The sequence below is a fragment of the Athene cunicularia genome (genome assembly GCF_003259725.1).
Source record: "Athene cunicularia isolate RWA chromosome 1 unlocalized genomic scaffold, athCun1 chr1_part2, whole genome shotgun sequence".
NCBI classification, from domain to species: Eukaryota; Metazoa; Chordata; class Aves; order Strigiformes; family Strigidae; genus Athene; species Athene cunicularia.
Genome location: NW_020799092.1, coordinates 55,784,101 through 55,803,960, shown reverse-complemented (window position 1 = coordinate 55,803,960; position 19,860 = coordinate 55,784,101). Strand labels below are relative to the sequence as shown.

General features: G+C 34.7%; 1 protein-coding gene across 1 annotated transcript; it reads right to left on the bottom strand.

The window, feature by feature from the left end:
• Nucleotides 1–3,181: 3,181 nt before the first annotated feature.
• Nucleotides 3,182–19,230, bottom strand: CAPZA2 (capping actin protein of muscle Z-line subunit alpha 2). The gene is made up of 9 exons (XM_026867629.1): nucleotides 19,122–19,230; nucleotides 17,142–17,193; nucleotides 16,349–16,412; nucleotides 15,659–15,865; nucleotides 14,372–14,451; nucleotides 11,535–11,613; nucleotides 7,886–7,957; nucleotides 5,200–5,262; nucleotides 3,182–4,304 (listed from the first exon to the last, which is right to left on the bottom strand). Exons 1-9 carry the CDS (start codon nucleotides 19,228–19,230, stop codon nucleotides 4,164–4,166), a joined length of 867 nt encoding a protein of 288 aa, XP_026723430.1. The 3' UTR covers nucleotides 3,182–4,163.
• Between the last annotated feature and the right edge of the window lie 630 nt (nucleotides 19,231–19,860).

Here is a 19,860-nt window from a genome sequence, read left to right as displayed (position 1 = left end):
TTTCTGAAATAATATTGAAGGGTAACTCAAATTTTGAGTTGTACGCTGGGAAGCTACTTATTAAAGGAAGTACTCTCAATTCTTTCACTGATGCCTACAGTGGCTGTAGTGAACATACACCTGACACTGAAAAATATTAAGCACATTTAAATACAAAACTGAAATTATTTACTACAAATCATTATTAGCATGTGGTGTTGTCCCCCCAAACCAACCAACCAAATTCTACTTTAGCAGGCACATTTACAACCCTGTAAGATGGAAGTTGTTTCAAATCTGAAGTTATTTCAAACTACAATTAGTCAGGCAAAAGTCCCTACATGCTCCTCCTATGAGGAATAAACCCAACAGATTTGCCTCTGCGTAACTGTATTGATTTGCAAGGAAAAAATGCACAGAAAAGTAAACATGTTTACAGAATATATCCTTTAGGGCAGCAATTGCCACTCTTACCCTCTTGTGTGATCAGCACATGGATAATACCATGCTGAGCAATACTTGTTACAGGTAAGCAATCATGGTAGCAGAGAAAAATACTGCTAATAAGAAAACGTACCAAGTATTAAGCATTAATTTTCACAGAAGGAGTAAAGTACACATTCACAGTTCCTTTCCTTAAGCTTTGGAAAAAGAAATGCTTTTTTTGTTTAAATCTGATGCAAATTTTCCCCTTTCCAAAAAAAAAAAAAGTTCAGAGTTGACACTGTCACACAAAAACTGACACTTGGAGGTTATGAACAAACTAAGTTTAATCTAAACTTAGTTTACAGTTGCATCAGAGGACGAACAGGTTCAGTCTTTCCAGTAAACGAACGTGGCAGAAGCTATGTCCATGTCAGCATGTAGTTCAGTATGACAGGAGCAAATCCATAGAATCAAACAGCTGATGTTCAACCTCTATACCTACAGTATATACAGTCTGGAAATTTGAAGGCCAGGTTTAGTCTGCCTGAAGGAATGCACTGCTATGGACTCAGGTTGCCTTTAGGAGCTGGAGGGCATTTGGTGCACACCCAGAGCCCAGTTCAGCACCAAAACTGCTCTGTCAGCCAAACCAGTATGTGGCAAGTGGAGATGAGAGAGGGATTTACTCCCAAACTGCACAAAATACATCACTGCCGTAGATGCAGCTGAAGCAATCGCCTAAAGAGAACATGTCTATTTGGATGTTCAGTCTCACGCAACACTTTTAACGCTGGTCTGAATGACCACTTACTAGTGAGCTGTGTTGCAGTGTTCCCAGCTGAACCAGCCGGCAGAACTGTTATCAGCATGTAGAGCATAAGAAGCAGTAGTGATGCAATCAAAATTACAATGATTTTAAAGTTTCATTCTACCTGCAGTATGATTTTTTAGACAGACATACAAAAAGGGGCTGCTCAGGAGAACCTGAAAGCAGAATTGCCACTCTTGTTGCAGATGTTCAGAAAGAACAATTGCTTACTTGCAGAAGTTAAAAATTCCTTTGTATAAAGGGGCACTAAAATGCATAAGATGTAATACACTTCATAAACGCAAGCATTTTACAAGTCCATATTACAAGCCATAATGTCTAGTACATCAACATTCCACAATACAAAGCTTGTCTTTATATTTAAAAATAGAATATGAACAAATAGTAATTCACATTAAGACAATTGCCACAGCAAAATTTATCAGAGAAAGTGCTTTACCTACACAAAGTACCCTAAAGCCTACCAAGCAAGCTCTAAAGTTCTCCAATTTAAAAGGGGTAGGATAGAAACAAAAGAAGTGCAAGTGACATCCACAATTTTGAGAAAAATGAGTAACTCCAAATGTACCATGTGCCTCAGCTGATACTCGGGTCAGCTTCATCTGGGGAACCATTACCCCTAAATATGATACAGCATACCATTTTTAAAAAGTAACAGAATAGTTGATTTACTTATAAATTGCTTTATTGAAGCTATAACTTAATAAATTTGATGTTCCAGGTGTAAAATCATCTCAGACTAAAAATTAACACAATAGAAAAAAATAGAAGTAATACAAATCTACTTATGTCACCCTACTGGTAGAATTGAACCTGTAAGATGCTATTCTTTTGAAGATATGGAATTAAGACTATCACAGGACTGAATAAACAGAGGGAAACATAGTAATAGAGTACTTCACAGTAAAATACCTCTTTATTAGGAATATATTTAAAACTAGCTTTTTATTTCAGGTAAGAAAAATAGCATTCTGACTTTTAGCCAGTGCCGATTCCGGTCATACGCAATATTCTAACAGCTAGAAAAGTTATTTGCACCTTTGTTGCCCATTAACAGTTCTCCTAATTGTCAATTCATTGCCTTTTCATTTTAGCTTGTTCTTAAATATGCTGAAGAAATTCTTCAAACAAGGTTAGTATTTAGATCTTAGTAAAGACTGACAGCCTGACTTGACAGTGACTCAGCATCTGTTACTAGCTCATATACAGCTTTTATAAACCTTCTTTTAAAGAACAACATTGGTTCAACAGCTGATCTACAAAGACAATTAAGAGGGCAACTCTCCAGGAAGACTGCGGTAGAACAAATCTCACTCTTCTACTAAACAGTTTAGTACTGTAAAGTAGCAGCAATTTCAAGAAGCTCGGTTACTTCTATACCCCTTTATAAGAGAGCACTGAAGAACAGAATATAGGGGTATTGCTATTACAATTCAAACAGTAAACTACTTTGTGTGTACATTTTTATACTTAGTACAAGTCCAGACTCTTTCTCTTGCTATGCTGTAATTTAACAGTTTAAGGTAATTAATTGAATCATGCTATAAACAAAGATATAAAACCTTTGTGTAAGTTTTACTGGTTTAGGAGTGTGCATAAATACCTGCTTTCTAAAAAAAAAAAAACCCCAAAAAAACAAAACAAAAACCAAAACCCCAAACCCAACAGTTTAATTTTCCATCATGAGCATATAATTAGGTAGCATGTTTTAAAACAGGTTTTCATCCAATTAAAAATTAATCTATGTATTTCATAGAAATGTTATAGCTCATTTGTAATTAAGTCTGTGTTTTTTGATACCTGACATCCATTTTCAACACAAGATATATCAGACAGGGAAAGGATTCTCCAGAAAAATGTATTATTTTTTTCTTCCATCATCTGTAGCCAATAAGAAGCCAAAAGATACCTGTTTTAAGTAGACTTACATATGTATAGATATTTTAAAAATGCAAATGGAAACAATGGATGATGATATTACAGCATCTCCAAATACATTGAGAATAGCCAATAGGCCACAAGTCTGTGGCTGTTCTAAGCAGTATCTTAAAAATATATAAAACCACCAAAAATAGGCTATATCAGGAAGCAATCTGATACTCAAATAAATAGAAAATTTGCCTTTTAATGTCACATTGAATTTTAGTACACTTCAATCCAAGAAAAAAATAAACTAACATAGTAATGAGTACAGGATTATATATATTACATATGCCTTGTTATAATACATTTGTGGCTTTATGAAAAAACCCTCAAGGGTAGATGGAGTTTGAGCTCATTTAAGCAATTCTCAGGAACAAAGCATTAAATGCATTTCTGAAATAAGTACTTTTATTTAATTTCAAAACACCTTGGCCTTTTTTTTAAAAAAAAAAAAAATTTAGTTACCATGGAGCTAGCTAAGTAAGTATTCTGAAAGGTTTAAATGATATAGAAAATGCTTTTCCCAGTTTTACAGACAATGAAAGGATAGATGATTTCAAAAACAGCACCTAAGGCTAACTCCATATTGACCTTGACCAAGAAATGCACATCAGTGATCTCCACAAGAAATCCAGCAAATTTGGGAAGATGTCCATTTCACATGAAAGCAAGAGAAAGGGTTATCATATGCAAAAATATTTTTCAAACTGTTCTTAATGTGTAATTGAAAACTAAAGGCATGGTCTCTTCATTATAAAAAAATAAAGTTACAACAGAAACTCTAAAGGAAGATATTCAGCTATACTGAAGTTGCAACCCTCTGAAAAGAAAGAAAAAGGAAAAAAGTCAATTAGCTAAGCTTTGTGCTCTAACCAAACTACTTACAGTGATTTTCAATGGCAAAAGCCCATGCTGACTGGGTGATTTGACAGTTCCATATACTTTTTGTAATAATTTTTATTTGTATACAAGGACACTAAAATGATCCAGTCATGCAACGTTCACTTTAAGCATTCTGCATCTCTTTTCCAATCTTATAGCTAAGGATCTTGTTCCAGTCAATCTTGGTGCGGGTAACTGGCAATTGTCGACGTAAGGCCTTGAAAGTAGTGTCTGACATAGTCTGATAATTCTCACTGATAGCAGTCTGTTAAACACAAAGTCATACAAAATAAAGACACATGAAAAACAGAACTAAAACGTTTTTATATAAAAAGTTAAATGATTGAGTAGTCTGTTACTTCTTAAACAGGCTTAATAAAAACATGCTAAATTAAGATATTTTATGAAGGAAAGCTGTTAGATCTAGAATGAAACTGTGTGAAGAAAATTAGTGAGATGGATGCAATAAACTGGCCATAGCCTAGGTGTTTCTGCAAACTGCAGTGTGGTTAATCAGCAGCATGAACAAACTACCAATCGGAGTTAGCTCACACATCATTAATTTCAGACACCGAAGTTTTCCACTGTTTTTTCTGTGAGGATGCTAGAGCCAGTCCACATCATCATATGAACTTGAATATATGCATACGATACATACTTAGTAAATTTTTATTAAAGTTTTTTTAAAACTGACGGAACATGGTGTCTGAAATTATATCTTATGTTCAAGACCGAAATGAACATTAATCCACTTCTACAGAACAGTTATAATTTTCTAACTTTAAAGTGACTAATTGAAATGGATAGTGCTTATAGTCATATTTAGCAGAGCTAACAGATTAGCCTCTGAACAGAATCTGTACAAAAATTCCACTTAAGGAATGCACTAATATTGAAAGAAATCAGAATTTTTGATCATGCCAGGGACTTTTCAGCTCCCAAAAAAATAACTTCTGATGTAATGTTAAGTAGGTAGTTGCAACCACCAAAAGGTATGGAAAGGGAGGATACAGTGAATAGCAGCATGCAGTCTTTATATATGGAACTGCATTATCTTAATATCAAAAGCTTACTAGGAAGAATTAAAGAATTACTTGGTTAAGTATATGGTAATGTTATGTTATACATGAGTAAGGATATAGTGTTTGTTTCCAACATACCTGATACTCATTTTCTGCAGCCTCTACAATTTTTATAAATTCCTTTGCTGTCTGGGCTTCATTCTAGAAAAAAAGCATTTTAATTAGGTCTGATGTACAGCATGATTTTAAGACCAGTTGAATTATGTTTTTTCCTATAGTTATGAGTGATGTCAGGTAGACTCCATGAGAACACATGACCATTTAGTGGCTAAAACAAAACTGAACAAAACATTCATCCAAAAGGTATATGCCACAATATTATTATAGTTATATTATTATTATATTAAAAAATAAAAACAGGCAAACTGCAACAAGCATAAAGATTACCATGGAACTCATTAAAATATTTTGATTAAAAATTCTATGGTAAGATAAAAGAGACATATGGAACAGAACAGCATTTGGAAATATGACAAGGCATACACACAAATCTCAAACACAGGAAATATAGATATTAACATTATCAATGTTAAATTTCCAGTAGAAATTCATGAAAACTTAAAGAACACCAGCTAACCCAGAAGTATGGAGAATACAACCAAAAAAACAAACCAAAATTGTTTACCTCTGAACATTCTGAACCTGGAAACTAAGCCAAGCCAAACACTAGACTTTATATACCTAATCTTATAAACACATCCGCAAGATATCTTGCAAAAATGAGGGTGCAACACACCAAAATATCCAAATTTCATCATGACTGATAAACAGTTTTTTGGCTTCCTGCCTCATCCTTAAGTATGTAAGTGTATGTTTGTTTTAAAAATTAAAAAAAAGACCCATCAGTCAATTTGGAGACAAATTAGCTGAGGCGCTCAAAAGAAGTCTCAAGAACAAAGTGAGGGTTCATGGATTTTGAAACTTCCAACTTGGTGTTTGAGACGTTCCTAAGGGTACTTTTTCAGAAGCTGTTCAAAGTTAAGAAAGCTCATCCCCCATGTGATCCCTTGTTTCTACAATGGCAAAGACTGGGAGAAAGCGATGGCAGCTTCAACTATAACTGCTTCAAAGTTTCAGTGAAACTGCACCTAACAGCTGTGAAAGCATTCCTGGACACTGTGGAGAGATGAAGGAGGAGGTAGAGACCAAGTAGAACAAATGAAAATGTTTTGACTTTTCAGTGAACTGAGGCAATGATTTCAAAGGCTCTGCTAATAAAAGGAAGAAATTAGGGGTATGAGGTCTTATTTGGCTCAGAGAAATTAGGGATAAAAAAAAGTAACCTTCAGCAAAATTATTCATAGCTCTAGCAAGAAGAGAACTCTTGAATCATTTATTTCAGTTGTGCCTACTGATAGTACAAAATTGCTTCTCTGCCAAACAACAAAGAAGAGTAGTCATCGGGGCTCCTTTTAATCTACCTACCATTCCATCTGTGTGAAATAAGAACTTTTACAGCCTCTGCCCTCTATGAAGCTCAAAGCCAGACTAAAAATTGGTAACCAGCAGCATACTTGCTTTTGTTCTGGCAGGAGATAGGAAAATTATGTAAATGATGTTTTTCTACTCATCAGTCTTCTGCTGCTTTACTCAATTGAGGAACAGGATTAAGTTTCTTCCCAATAGAAAGTGAAGCAAAAGCTACTGAAAGAAGAACTTCTTCCACATAACCTTCCCTGAAGCAACTCTTAGTTGAATGACTAAACCCCCTTTCCTTAGGGGGTCAAAAGTAATTTTATATCTACAGCTCCAGAAGACTTATCAGCTGGTACCACAGTCCCACTTTCTTTATGGTGCTATTGCAACTGAAAAGCCAACAAGCCTTGCTTTATAGTTGCAAACAACAACCTTCACTGATGAATTAAGCTTTTGAGCCAAACTAGTCACTACTAGTTGTTATCATTAAAATAATTCTACTGTTCACTTTTACAATTTCCCTTTGCCAGTTTAACCTCACTGGCTTAAGTCTTATTAAAGAACACTCCAACAGAAAATCTTACTGTTTATAAATACCATTTCCAGTAGGCAAGAGAACCATTATTTCAAAAGTAATAGGAGTTCATGTTGTATCCTTTAAGAATTAGTAATGCTGCATATGGTACCATTTCTAAACAACTTTTATTTCTGCTGTCTGCTCTTCATTACTATAGTGATCCATTTGGAAAAAAGATGAAAAATCCAATGTTTTAAATGTGAAGGGTGTTACTCTTCTCAAGGCAAAGCATCTCTGAAGGGGCTTTTTATACAGAAAAGCAAGAGGTTGACAGCACCAGTTACAGACAGGAAAGAAATGAAGGGAGAATACCCACTACTGCTTCTCACGTGGTAGCCATTTGTTTATTATTTTTAGCATACTGGTCTTCTTGCAGTGAGCAAGAGAAGCAACCTTGTAGAGATTGCACTAAAGTGGGATATTATAACTGAAATCTCCTTCATATTAAAAAATTAATACCAAACATTGGTCTGCAGAGTGACCTGTAAATAGAAGTGCAAAAAGACAGCAAGCTAATTGAGGCATTATGATCCAAGTTAATTTAGTTTATATAAGTCACATGCGAGCACAAGTTATTTTTTCTAAATAGTAACTACATGTTAGGTGAAACTAGTAAATTTTACTTAAAAAATATATAAAAATTAGAACATTAATCCCCATTAATGAAGAAGAGCAAACTAGTCTCCAAACTTCTGAACTTTAAGGTTGTTTCTCTTTTTAAATTAAAAAGTCACTTCAATAGACACACTAAGGTCTTTAAAGTTCACTTACAGACACTGTTAGAGAGTCTTGTATGTCTTTATGGCTCACCAGCTGAACATTACCATCTTCATAATAGTGAACCTACAGAAAATTAAACAAAGAACCTCATATTAAATGTTATAGACCAGCAACAGACAGGAAAATCAAAGTATTGTAGTATTTATCATAATAACAAACCTATAAAAATCAAAACCACACAAAATGTTACAGAACAACAAAAACCAATAGGAAAACTAAGACATTTTATAATTTAAATATTTTTGAGGAGCAATGTAAAGAAACTACTCTGGAAACATTTTTGTGTTGATGTGCCTTAAGTAATATTAGTATTATTTCATGCAAAGTAGCTGAGGTTTTGACTGACATCATGAAGACAACAATATATTATTTATGTGACCTTAATAGAAACTCTTGAAATGATGAAGATATATTTAAAACAAGAATAGTTTTGACAAGGCTTCAGGATACTGTGAAGTTGTTTGCTGCTTCACCCAAGCTGTTTTCTAGTGACAGCGCAACATTAAGCTTCCCTTTCTAGATCTGCCTGGTTTTGATATTTTCCTCTATTAAATCTGGCTTATAACAAAAGCTGGTATTTATCTAGACAAAGAAGCATTTGGAGGTCAAAGTTTGCCGAGGTTAGACAGCAAAGAAGAATGAAATCTATTTATTCCTGAAATGTTATATCTATAGAACAGCCGCCTTCATTATTTTGCAGGAGGAGGACACCAGTAAAACTCTACCCAAGCTAACTCCAATATTCTTAAATTCAGTTGGGAAGAATCTGAAAACATTGAGTTTCGAATGCAATTGTTGGAAAATTTTTAAAAAATAAGAAGCATATATAAAGTTACATGTAATTATTCACAATAACTGATACAGAAGAGTTATGCAGCTCACTGACATCTCAAGAGGCATCTTCATCAAAATTGTAAAAGATCTTTGAAGTCAACATAGCTGATGTTGTAAGGAATTGAAACATTTGTCTCTCACCCTATTAGGCACAATACTATCATCATTAATGCACATTAATAACTAATAATTAGGCACAATACTATCAGTATTAATGCACAACACTATCATTTCATATACATTATGATCATGTGTGTCAGAGACCCTCAATTTTATAAGCAGCATTAGAGAAAACATGACACAACTATAATACCTAAGCAAAAGGTAGGTTTCCTAGATCAGAACATTACTTCCTATGATTCATCTTATATTATTATTTTGCTTATTGTCAAATAGTTGTTTTTCAAGAAAAGGTATCATCCTAACCATAAAATAAGCTTATTCTCAATTCAAGACTACTGGGTGAAACTTCTGCTAGCCTTTTTCAATCCAGTTCCTAAAAGATGAGAAGTGCTTACTCAGTGCAAAATTCTGAGACCGGCCAACAAAAGAACAGAATACAAAGCAGTACATATCATCCCCCTTCTCTGTCACAATCCACTGCAGAGGGCCCAAACCTCCCCTGTGCTCTGAGGCCAACAACACAAACATTTGCCTCACTGAGTCACATTCTTCACAAACACTCAGGCCTAAAAACTTAGCAGGGATGAAGAGTAAAATCTAATTTGGGGATGGGGTATACAAAATATGAGAAGCAACTGTTCTGTACTATACCTCACTGCTGACATCCTTCTAGAACTCTAGGTCTGGGTTCAGAAGACTACAAGAAGGATGATGCTTATGAACAGAACCTCTTGGAAAGGTTAACTAAGGAGGGATGAGAATAACACATTATCTAAGAGATAAAATTAGTAACCAGTACACTTATCAGTTGTTTTCCATGCACAGTTGGAGCATGCCAAGCACCACAGGGACTTAGTTTTAGTAAAAGGCTCTGCTGTTGCAGTATTTCCGTTACATATAATTAAAAGAAAATTAAGCAATGGAAGAGAATAAGACAGGTGAGAATCTCCTATATTAGAATTTATTAATAGAATTTAAGAACGAAGAAAATTGTGCAAGTGACCTTAAAAATACAGAGGACACCTGAAGACAGCAGGTGATGCTGGAATTTCCCCCAACTTATACTAACAGATCTTAGCAGAAGCAGGGCAATGGCTGTATTGCTGTCATAAAGATTCTGCAAATAACACTGAGATTTCAGTACTCTGAAATTCTACTAATGTATTGAGTTCATATTCTAGATTATTTGTGCTCCTTTAAAAAATTAAAACACTTTTTTTTGTTTGTTTGGAGAGGGAAAGGGGGAGCACTCCCACATACACTGAAGAAATTGTACACAATTTCTAAAAATTTGAAACTGAGTTCAAAATTCCTTGGTGAAATGACCAAGGAATAGTTCCTATCAAGAAGTTCTTGTATAGGAACTATACAAGAAAAAAAGTAAAACTTTTCATTGCTCCCCTGGACAGAGACTTTAGCAAATGTAAATAATGACTTGACTAATTATGTGAAATAGTAAGAGACAAGATCAGCTGATACCCAAATCGAGATATTGTTTAAAACCTGACTAAACCAGGCTGTTTACTAGGCTATCCTTTCACAGAATTAGGTAGAGACCTGCCTACTTGTTATGGAAAATCTCTTAAGACATTTAACCAAAAGTACATGCTGTGGAGAAAATGCCTGTTTTGCTGCAAGCTGGATTTAAGTGTCAGTTTACTTAGACTATCCCAAAGTCTTGAGAAGCCTAGAAGTTACTTTGCATGCTTACCATAACAGTCTTGATCTGACAACAATAATAATGGCTCTCCACATTTTGACTATCATTCCAGTTACAGAATTTCCCCCAGAATGGGAAATCACATTCAGACTCCCTGCTTGGGTAGATCTGAACACAGCTACCACATCCTAAAATAACATCCTAGCCTGAGGCTATGGCTAGAAAAACATTTAATTCCATCTTCCTTCTGAAGTCATCACTGAACAGTAATAAAGTGCAAAACTCACAGGGGCACAGAAAAAGCAAGAAAAGGTAACTTGACTCTATGTCTTGTAAAAATATAACAAAACACTACACTAAAAGCCAGACTGCACTAAGATTCTAGTCCCCGATCCCAGAACTGTTTTAAACAACTCCAGCAAAATATGTGTACACATTCCAGAGAACCAATCCAAGAAGTCAAGCACCCCTGCCTACCACATGACAGTCAGACTTCCTTTGGTCTCAAGATTTCTGCATTCCTGCTTGGACAGTATCTCCTTTCTGAATGCTCTAAAGCCAACAGGAAGGGCAAATTCTGAATGAAGGAGAACTGAATTCAAAAATTTCAGATGGTGGAATGACTGAAACCATATTCCCACCTTTCTGAACAATAGGGTAGCTAACATGAAAAACAACTGCTATTATCAGTTGAAAAGAAAAAAGTTCTACTTCAGAAAGAGCCTACCCTCACTAAAGGCTTGTGCCACCGCAAATTCAAGAAACAGGAAACCAAAGAGGTATATATGCCTAGCTGAGGTGAATACATCTTCTGAAGTCTTCTGAATCATTACATTAAACACGTATTTTGCATTTGCAAGGAATAGGTAAATAATTAGGTCTCTAACACGTAACTGAATGGGCATCTCTGCATAGCTTACTGTGTCCCCAGATTCTCTAAGAATATTTAATACACTGGCTGAAGTCTCCCTTGATGATAACCAGAGACTTTACTGATCAGGACACATTTTGAGATAAGCATACCTGAATTTTCAAGATGCCAGCCACTTGAGTGGTTGAAGGGGTGATTGTAAACTTCCATTCTGACCTCCAACGGCCATTCCTTTAAAAAAATAAACCAGAAATCAGATGTCATCCCACTGGTTAAGAACTCCCCCTCCCCCACATACAACTAATAGTTAAGAGGAAAACAGAGAATGAAATATGCTATTTAACAACACATGCACAAAATCTTTCCCTAAAGATTCAGCCTGTAATCAGTCGAGAACAGTTCCCTAAAATATTTAAGCTCAGTTTTGGATGGAGACCAAGGAGATTTATTAGTAAGGACCTTTAACAATAGAATTTAACTTCTGAAAATGCCTAAAGCCTTCAGTGTTCTCTCCCTCCTTTATTATTCATTGGGCATATATAGTCAATATTTTGTTTCTGGGACCCAGACAACTTGCTGGATCAGTCAAAGTCACACTTCACATCAGACTATGAAAATCTTGAATGGAAGAAACATTAAAGTAGCAAGACTTTCTGCTATGCTGAACTGTAACTAGGTCTTTCAGCTTTTCTAGCATTTCTGTTCCAGGATAACTATTTCCTTCCACAAATTCTATATCCTTGCCAAATTGCTTAAAGGGAGTTTCAAACATCTGGAAAACAGTATGGGATGATTGTAGTTTCACCTGAGTTCTTTCCTGTAGACTAGACATTTTCTTATTTAGTTATGAGGTTAGTGGATTAGAAGGTTAGTACATTAGAGCTATATTAAGAATGCACTGCTGTCTCTTGATTCCTCTTTTGTTTGCTCTTAAAGAAGGAAAGTTGATACTATGAGTTCCAATTCTACTAATATTAGGTGTAGATGCCAGTGATTTAATAAGGGGAAAGAGAGTGAGACTTCAAGATTAACAGCTACTAATGGATCTACATTGACAGATCTTAGATACTAAAAACTCAGTTATTAGTATCCAACCAACATGGTTATTATTTCAGACAATATCCAAATTATAGATTATCACTAAAAATTCAAAATAAGGCAACTCAGAAGCTTGTTGGCATCTCTAAGAAAACTGAAAGGGTCACCCAACTCAGTGAACACTAATATTACTGGTAGCCTGACAGATGGACCCATTAATTATAAGAAAACTTACATCCTGAACTATATTTTAGGTACAATATTAGTTTTTAGATGCGTGGAATTCAATAACTAGCTAACAGATTTGTTAGCTGCTTAAGTCACTTTGTGGTCCTTGAAGTTAAGATGACTACAATATTTCCACTCTGGGATATCTTGTTTGTACTTAAGATGCTACTCCAAGAAAAACATTTCAAGTTCAGAAGGATCCTTCTGTGGGAAATGCTCTAAGTTAAAAACAAAGTGTCATTACTTTATTTACCTCTGCTGACTTAGGATATCTTGCACATATTTAATTGTCCTTCCTTTTCTTTCATGTTCTTTAATAAACCACCTATCCTACTATGTTGATGGTTATTTCAGAAATCCATAGAACACTTTTCTTTGGCATGTATTGGTTTTCTGTCATCCAAACTTGCTTTCACAGTAGGTTGCCTAAAAAGCTAGGACCCCGTGAGAATTAATACTGGCTGTGGCTTGGGCTGGATATCCAAACATACAGTTGAGAAGCCCAGTAAACTTTGAATTCATTCCTCCATCCTCAAATCCCCCAAACGAATATGCACTTATTAAAACTTGCTAAGAATGAAAATTAAGAGTCTGACTATCCCCCTGTAAAACTCCTAGAAACATGGTCAATATTTACCCATAGATGTCTGACCATAACTTTAATAAAGAAAACTTTAAAGGAAAATTTTCTCCATCTATAAATGGTTGTTGCATATCTGTTCCTCCTCTTTAAAGACTATGATATTAAAGTAACTATTTGGAATATGAAAATTCATTCACACTTTCAAACTAAAAAAAAATCACTATTAAGTTACTTTTAATATTGATGCAAAACACACAGACTTAACTAGTCACGTTTAAGTCATCAGGAGAAATTAATAACTATGCAAATTCAATTAAAATCTGTGGAACAGTATACTGGATAAATCATTTAACTGATACAGACATATGCTGAAGTTACTATGCATATGTAATATTCACCTTCAGAATCAGAAAACAAAGATTTCTGCACTTCCATTCGTTACCTGTGGGATTACTTAATATAATTTCAAGCAGATGCAAAATAGCAAATAAATTAATAATGACATACAGTTCTTCAGACAACTGCATATATTAGCTCTCTTTAGGAGATACTTCCTTAACCCAGTTCCAATACTGTTACATTTATCTTAACCTTGGCCCATTTCCTGAGCTATCCAGACCACGAAAAACATCTTTCAGCCAAATCAAGTTGCAGTTTGTAAGAGTTAATTTCATCCAAGATCACCTTTATCTACCATCACCCAAAAATTAATGATTCAAGTCCTACAGTAAATTAATCTCTGGTCACCCTCTTTTTTCCGAGACATGCAAACTAGAAGGAGCTGGTTTTATTCTGTCAGTCACAAAGGAAGCAACACAAGCAAAAGCAACTGTATTAGGGAACACAGAAACAGGTATTGGTGCCAGTGTGATAACTGGAAGAGTCATAAAAAGTTTTATAAAGTTCCCAAAGTTCTGCAAAGGAGATGCAGACATGCAGTCTGCAATTTTACTTACCATAAAGGAAGACACTTCTACATAATTTCGCCAGAAAAACTTGGGGTGGGGTGGAGAGAGACAAGTCACATGCAAGACGTATTTGTACCTCCTTCTCCGAACTAAGGATTATCAGTGTAACAGCACTACTCCACTTATTCAGTTTGCTGTATTTGAATGTATTTTTATCCATACAGAAACTTACCAAAAATTTTTTGCTTGGAACTGATGGCTCTCTATGCATGCAATAATGGTCTGCTGTCCATCAATTGTTTTACCATACACCTTGGTTAGAGATGAAAAAAAAAAACCAACAAACAAACCCAGAGTTAAAGTTTCAGTATCTGTCTTGCTCAAACTGCTTAGATATCTAGTTCTATCATCGTTACATAAACTGTAAAATTTTATAACTACTATAGTTCTTATATAATATTCAGTACATGAAACATTAAAGTGTATGTTACAATGCAGAAAATTTAATATTAGAAATCTGAAGGTCAAGCATCTTAACTGAAATTTTATATACTGTGAACTCATTTTTCTGAAACTGTAGGAATTCTAAGCCCATAGTAGTGGCAGCTGTGACAATATATATTACCAGCTGGGTTTCAGATACCAGTTATTCTACAATTAAATGATGATTTAAGCCTTTACAGAGTAGCGAAAAGGTGATTAAAAGGGTAAGCTTGGTCCTCTGCTCTGCTTTAGCCCCTAAAATCAAGAAGTACTAAAAAGGATCTCAGTGAACATACAATCTGCTTTCCTTTACAGAAGCTGGAACTCATATGACTGCCTGCGGATTCAATTCAATTTGCTAAACACAACTGTTTGGGTTTTTTTCCTCGTTACTTTTTCCATCAGGTTAATACAAAGTATGGGACAACTATCATTAGATCAGCTTGCTGAACTTTAAACAGTAACAGGGTTCCTAACAGCAAATGAATGCTATTTTAGTCCAGACTGAGAGGTTTTATTTTAGGAAGTCATTAGAACTCCCTGATTCTGGTGGTAAGAATACAGTACTTGGGTATATAGGAGATGTGATGGAGACAAAACTGTTTGCTTTACTGATGGTTTTGTCAGTAAACCAAGCCAAGACAGACATTTATATTGTATGGATTTATTTTTTTTTTTTTTAATTTTTTTTTAAAGTAACCAGCCAGCTAGCCAGGACCAACAGGATCAACCTGCAGTAGTCTACAGAAGTTCTTAATGCTTTAGGAAATTTAAATAAAATTTCTTCAGAACTAAGAGGTAAATTTTCACTATGACCTGCAGTAACCACCCACTAGTAATCCAATAGCTGAAATATTACATTTCTGAAGCTTTCCTTCATTTCCCTGTATGAACCCTTGACAGGACTAAATTCTTTACAGCTGAAACTGCCTATCATCCTGGTTTACAAATAGTTACTTTTTTTTTTTCCCCCTCTTTTTTTTTTTTTAAGATTTCTATCTACAGTGCTACAGTGGTTATATGATTTAGTACTTACTGTGCAGACACCATTTGGGTAGTGTTCTTTCACATAGGCTTTCATTGCTGTTTCAACTGAATTTCTCCAGGATTCTATGGCATTTTCAACTTCATGGGGTCTAGGATCAGTAGCCTCCTTTCTTAAGTGATCAAATTTAAAAGAAATCTTGTTCTTGGGATCCAAAAATTTTCCATTTCCCAAATCACCATGTTCTGTTATCAAAACCTGCATGATACATTTTTAGTTAACATTTGCTATTGAATAAAGAGAAAAAAATACCATGCTAAATCTAATTATATCCTACATTAAACTTGAGCTTACTCATATCCAAAGACTCATATTTTAAACAAAATATGCATATAACAAGGGAGGACATGACACACTAACTCAGAAAAAAAACCCCTCAATCTTACCCTCTTACTGCAACAAACAATGCAATATAGAAATTCATGTTTCTAGTACTAATGATGGAGCAAATTGTTTCTAAGGCCCTAAATCAGGTCTGACAGAATTTAGGTCAGCAGTCTGAGATTTCAAGCTGTTTAGATACCCCAAATGATTAACTTACAGACTGGTACTATTGGAGAGCCATAATCTCATTTTGGCAGGGAAGATGCATTTCTTTCATTTTCTTGACAAGATACGTTCCAATACCACAACATGTTTAACAGTTTAAGGAACATTTCAAGTATTGCATTGTATTCATACCTGTTCATCGTAACCGTCAATTTTTACTGGAGTAAACTGGTCCAAGTTGTACTGTGCAAATGCACTATAAAAAAAAAACAAAACACACCAAAAGCCTACATCAAGCACAATCTTTTTCCTTAGCAGCTGTAGGAGATTTTAAAAATACCTAATAATCTGGGCAATGATGCATCAAAAAAGTTATGTCAGTGCTTCATTATCTAGCAGGCCCAAATTCTTCAAATCACCCTGGTTCATTCAATGCTCATATTGCAGATTCCAGTTACCATTACATAATTATTTATGTTCAAAAGTAACCTAGTATAGACAAACACATAAGCTTTACAGTAACCCACAGAAACTGGAGGAACAGATAAAAGTTTAAATTCCAGTCATCCAAACTACTAAGCCAGAAATCTCCATTCTTACAGATGAAACTAATTTTGGCATAAAATACAGTAGGCGTAATGTTTTGACATAAAAGCAGGGTCTAAGGAGGCAGTATATTACAGATATATTACAGATTCAGTGCCTCTAACATCTACCAAGAAACAGAAAATAAAATTCAAAAAGGTGGAGACTAGTTCTACAATCCAGGTCGCTCATTTCCAAAACAGTTGCTCTAATCATTAAGATCCAATACAGCTCTCTCCTGTGCCAAGAATTAAATCTTGATCAAAGATGCACACCACACATAACAGGGTTTTACTTGCCAAGCATGCATCTTTTTAAACCAATCACTTACTGGCAGTGAAAGTCTTACTGAAAAACATCTTGCTTTTATGCAACTGAGTATGTGGCATTTGGTACTTACTGGGCTGCTCCTTCCCTGAGAAGATTGTCATTATTAAGCAGCAACCGAACATCTGAAAGGAGATATTTACAGCATAAAAGTACAGTCAACTCAGAAGTTTGTTTCAGTCACATAACAAATGTCAGACTGTACCAAAAAAATCCCCTGAAACCACGCCATACTCACAGAGATTACTAGGTAGGAAATTTACTGCTTCATATTTTGTAATTTTGACTGAACAAAATGAGAGTACTACAAAAATGGATTCCTTCCAACACAATATGGTAAGCATATATAAACCATATTCTACAGGCTGTGTGACAGCTCTGGGAATCTGTCAAACGATTTTTTAGAGGAGTTCTGAATGAGAACAGCACAGGATTCAAATGGGTTCACTTTTAAGATGTAAACTACCAAATCCCTCTCACTAATTGATGGCAATGGTTATTGTATTTTGATGACACTAATATGGTATGTGTTGTACTTACTTTTTTTTAAGCCTTACCATTTTTGCTCTCATTCCTTAATGATACTTAGTAGTCAGAGCACAATATATCACAATACCATTTCTTCTACCATCATACAAGAAACATATGAATATAGAATAAAGTCAATACTCTCCTCAGAATGACTTCCTATTTACCATGCAGTAAACTGTTATTTATGTACTTGACTTACTGGCTTATTTACTAGGCACTATTTTAATAACAATTTAATGCACTGATTATTAACTAACTGATCATTAGCCTTGCTATAACATTTTAAATTCTTTTAAAGATTCCCGAGGTATCATGCAAGTGAAAAAAAAAAAAACAAATCAAACCCCAAAATATATCTGAAGTATGTTTTCTTTTAAAAACTAAAACAAAGCCCAAACCAAAACACAAAACAACAAAACACCCCAAATGAAAAAAAACACCCCTTAAACTCAAACCCCACATCAAACTAAACAAAATCACAATTTACACTATTAGAACTTAAAGCTTGCTTTTTTTTTTAAGAAGTCAGTCTGAATCTCATTAAATACTGGTCGTGCATCTGTTACTGAGCTGGTAGTTGCAACTATGAACTAACAACAATAAAGTTTATAGCAATACTGCTATAAAAAATTGTATTGACCTTCAGGGAGCTGGGTTAATGAGCTGCCCACCAACAGTTCATTTCACAAATGCAGTACAACCTAGGTTTAACTAATAATCAGCTAGTCACAGTTTAACTGAAGAATAAGGTATTTATGAAAATGTTACATTCTTTAATATTAAGCTCTCTCTAGTCTGACACTGACTAGAAGTTTAGTATTCTAAACTTCTTTACTTAAATAGTATCAGAGATATTTGTAAGTTACAGCTACAAAACATATGCCTTCTCATCTGAAATGTATGCCCACGTGTCATGATGCAAGACAATTTTTAATGAAACTTAACATCTTAGGTAAAGTTCAGGCAACAATAATTTGAGAGAAGCTAATTTCAAATTTCCTTTCAGTTTACCAGTACATTCAGAAAAATTAAGTGTGCCCAGAATTTAAGGGTTAAAAATGTTTGGAGAAAATTAATATTCCTTCCACAACCAGCATTAAGGAATAGTTCTTTGTATACTCAAAGCTATGTATTTTTAATTATATTCTTTCTTTAAAAGACGATCATTTTAATTTCAGCTAGTTTAATTTCTGCTGAAAAATTTAATTGTCTGTCAAAGACTGCAAAAAAAAAAAAAAGAGTACATATGTCTTCTAAACTAAAACTCTAGCAACTGTTAATTCATGACTGATTAAAAAAAAAAAGCTCATTCTCACATCACAAAGAAAAGCGGTACTTTCCTCCTTTTGTATTTAAATTCCAATCTTGTGACTGCAAAGCTTATTATGCCAAACTACAAAACTAGCTCTTACAGCAAGCGAGCTGTTAAAATACAAGCTACATGAAATTCAGAAGAGTGATCAGCAGTACAATTTTGGATATAGATGCCTTAAATAGAAAGACAGGGCAGATAGATACTCACCATTGAACACTTCATTGAATTCCCCAGGAGGAGCATGAATTATGAATTTTGCTGCTATACGCACCTTAAATACAAAAACAATTATGTGGTTGTATATACTTATATCCATTCCTATTCAAACCAATGATGCATTGTATAGCTTTAATGACATGAAACTGTAAAACTCCTGTTAGAAACACAGAATATAAAGTTCCACCTCTTCAAACAGAATAGAGTCGACTGTATGTGATGGAAGCAGATAGAGAAATTGAGTCACTCATATTTTGTATTACTGGCAAAAAGAAGAAGATTAATATAACAAATAGGATCAGAAATATATTCACAATGTATTTCAACTTTCAGTCCATAGATGCCTGGGAGTCACACATTCCAAGAGAGCCAAAACACACGATGAAGATGCATTTATTTCATCTTTAAAGCCTTACCTCTACTTTTACTACACATCCTATGGTTCTGAACTTTACAAAAGGCCCATAGCTAGACAGCAATCAATAGATTACATAAGATTAAAAAACACTTGCACAGACACTGAAGCATGTAATTTCACCTGCATCTACCTGTAAGGCATCAGTGCCACAGTCATCAGCAGATAAAGTTTAACAAAAACCACCTTGAGAATAATGCAAGTCCTCAAGCAATTGCCTTCAGCCACAACTTCTTGCAGACAAAACCAGCATAATCCAGTACTACCACAAGTGCAGCGCAGGTGCACTTGCCCTGGCTTTCTCCCTCCTTCTAG

Excerpts from the sequence above, each read along its gene's own strand:
- CAPZA2 (XM_026867629.1), bottom strand. The coding sequence starts at position 19,230 with ATGGATATAAGTATATACAACCACATAATTGTTTTTGTATTTAAGGTG. Across the intron at positions 7,958-11,534 it reads CTGGCATCTTGAAAATTCAG|GTTCACTATTATGAAGATGG; the intron begins GTATGCTTATCT and ends AATTTTCTGTAG. Across the intron at positions 4,305-5,199 it reads CTGCAGAAAATGAGTATCAG|ACTGCTATCAGTGAGAATTA; the intron begins GTATGTTGGAAA and ends TGTGTTTAACAG.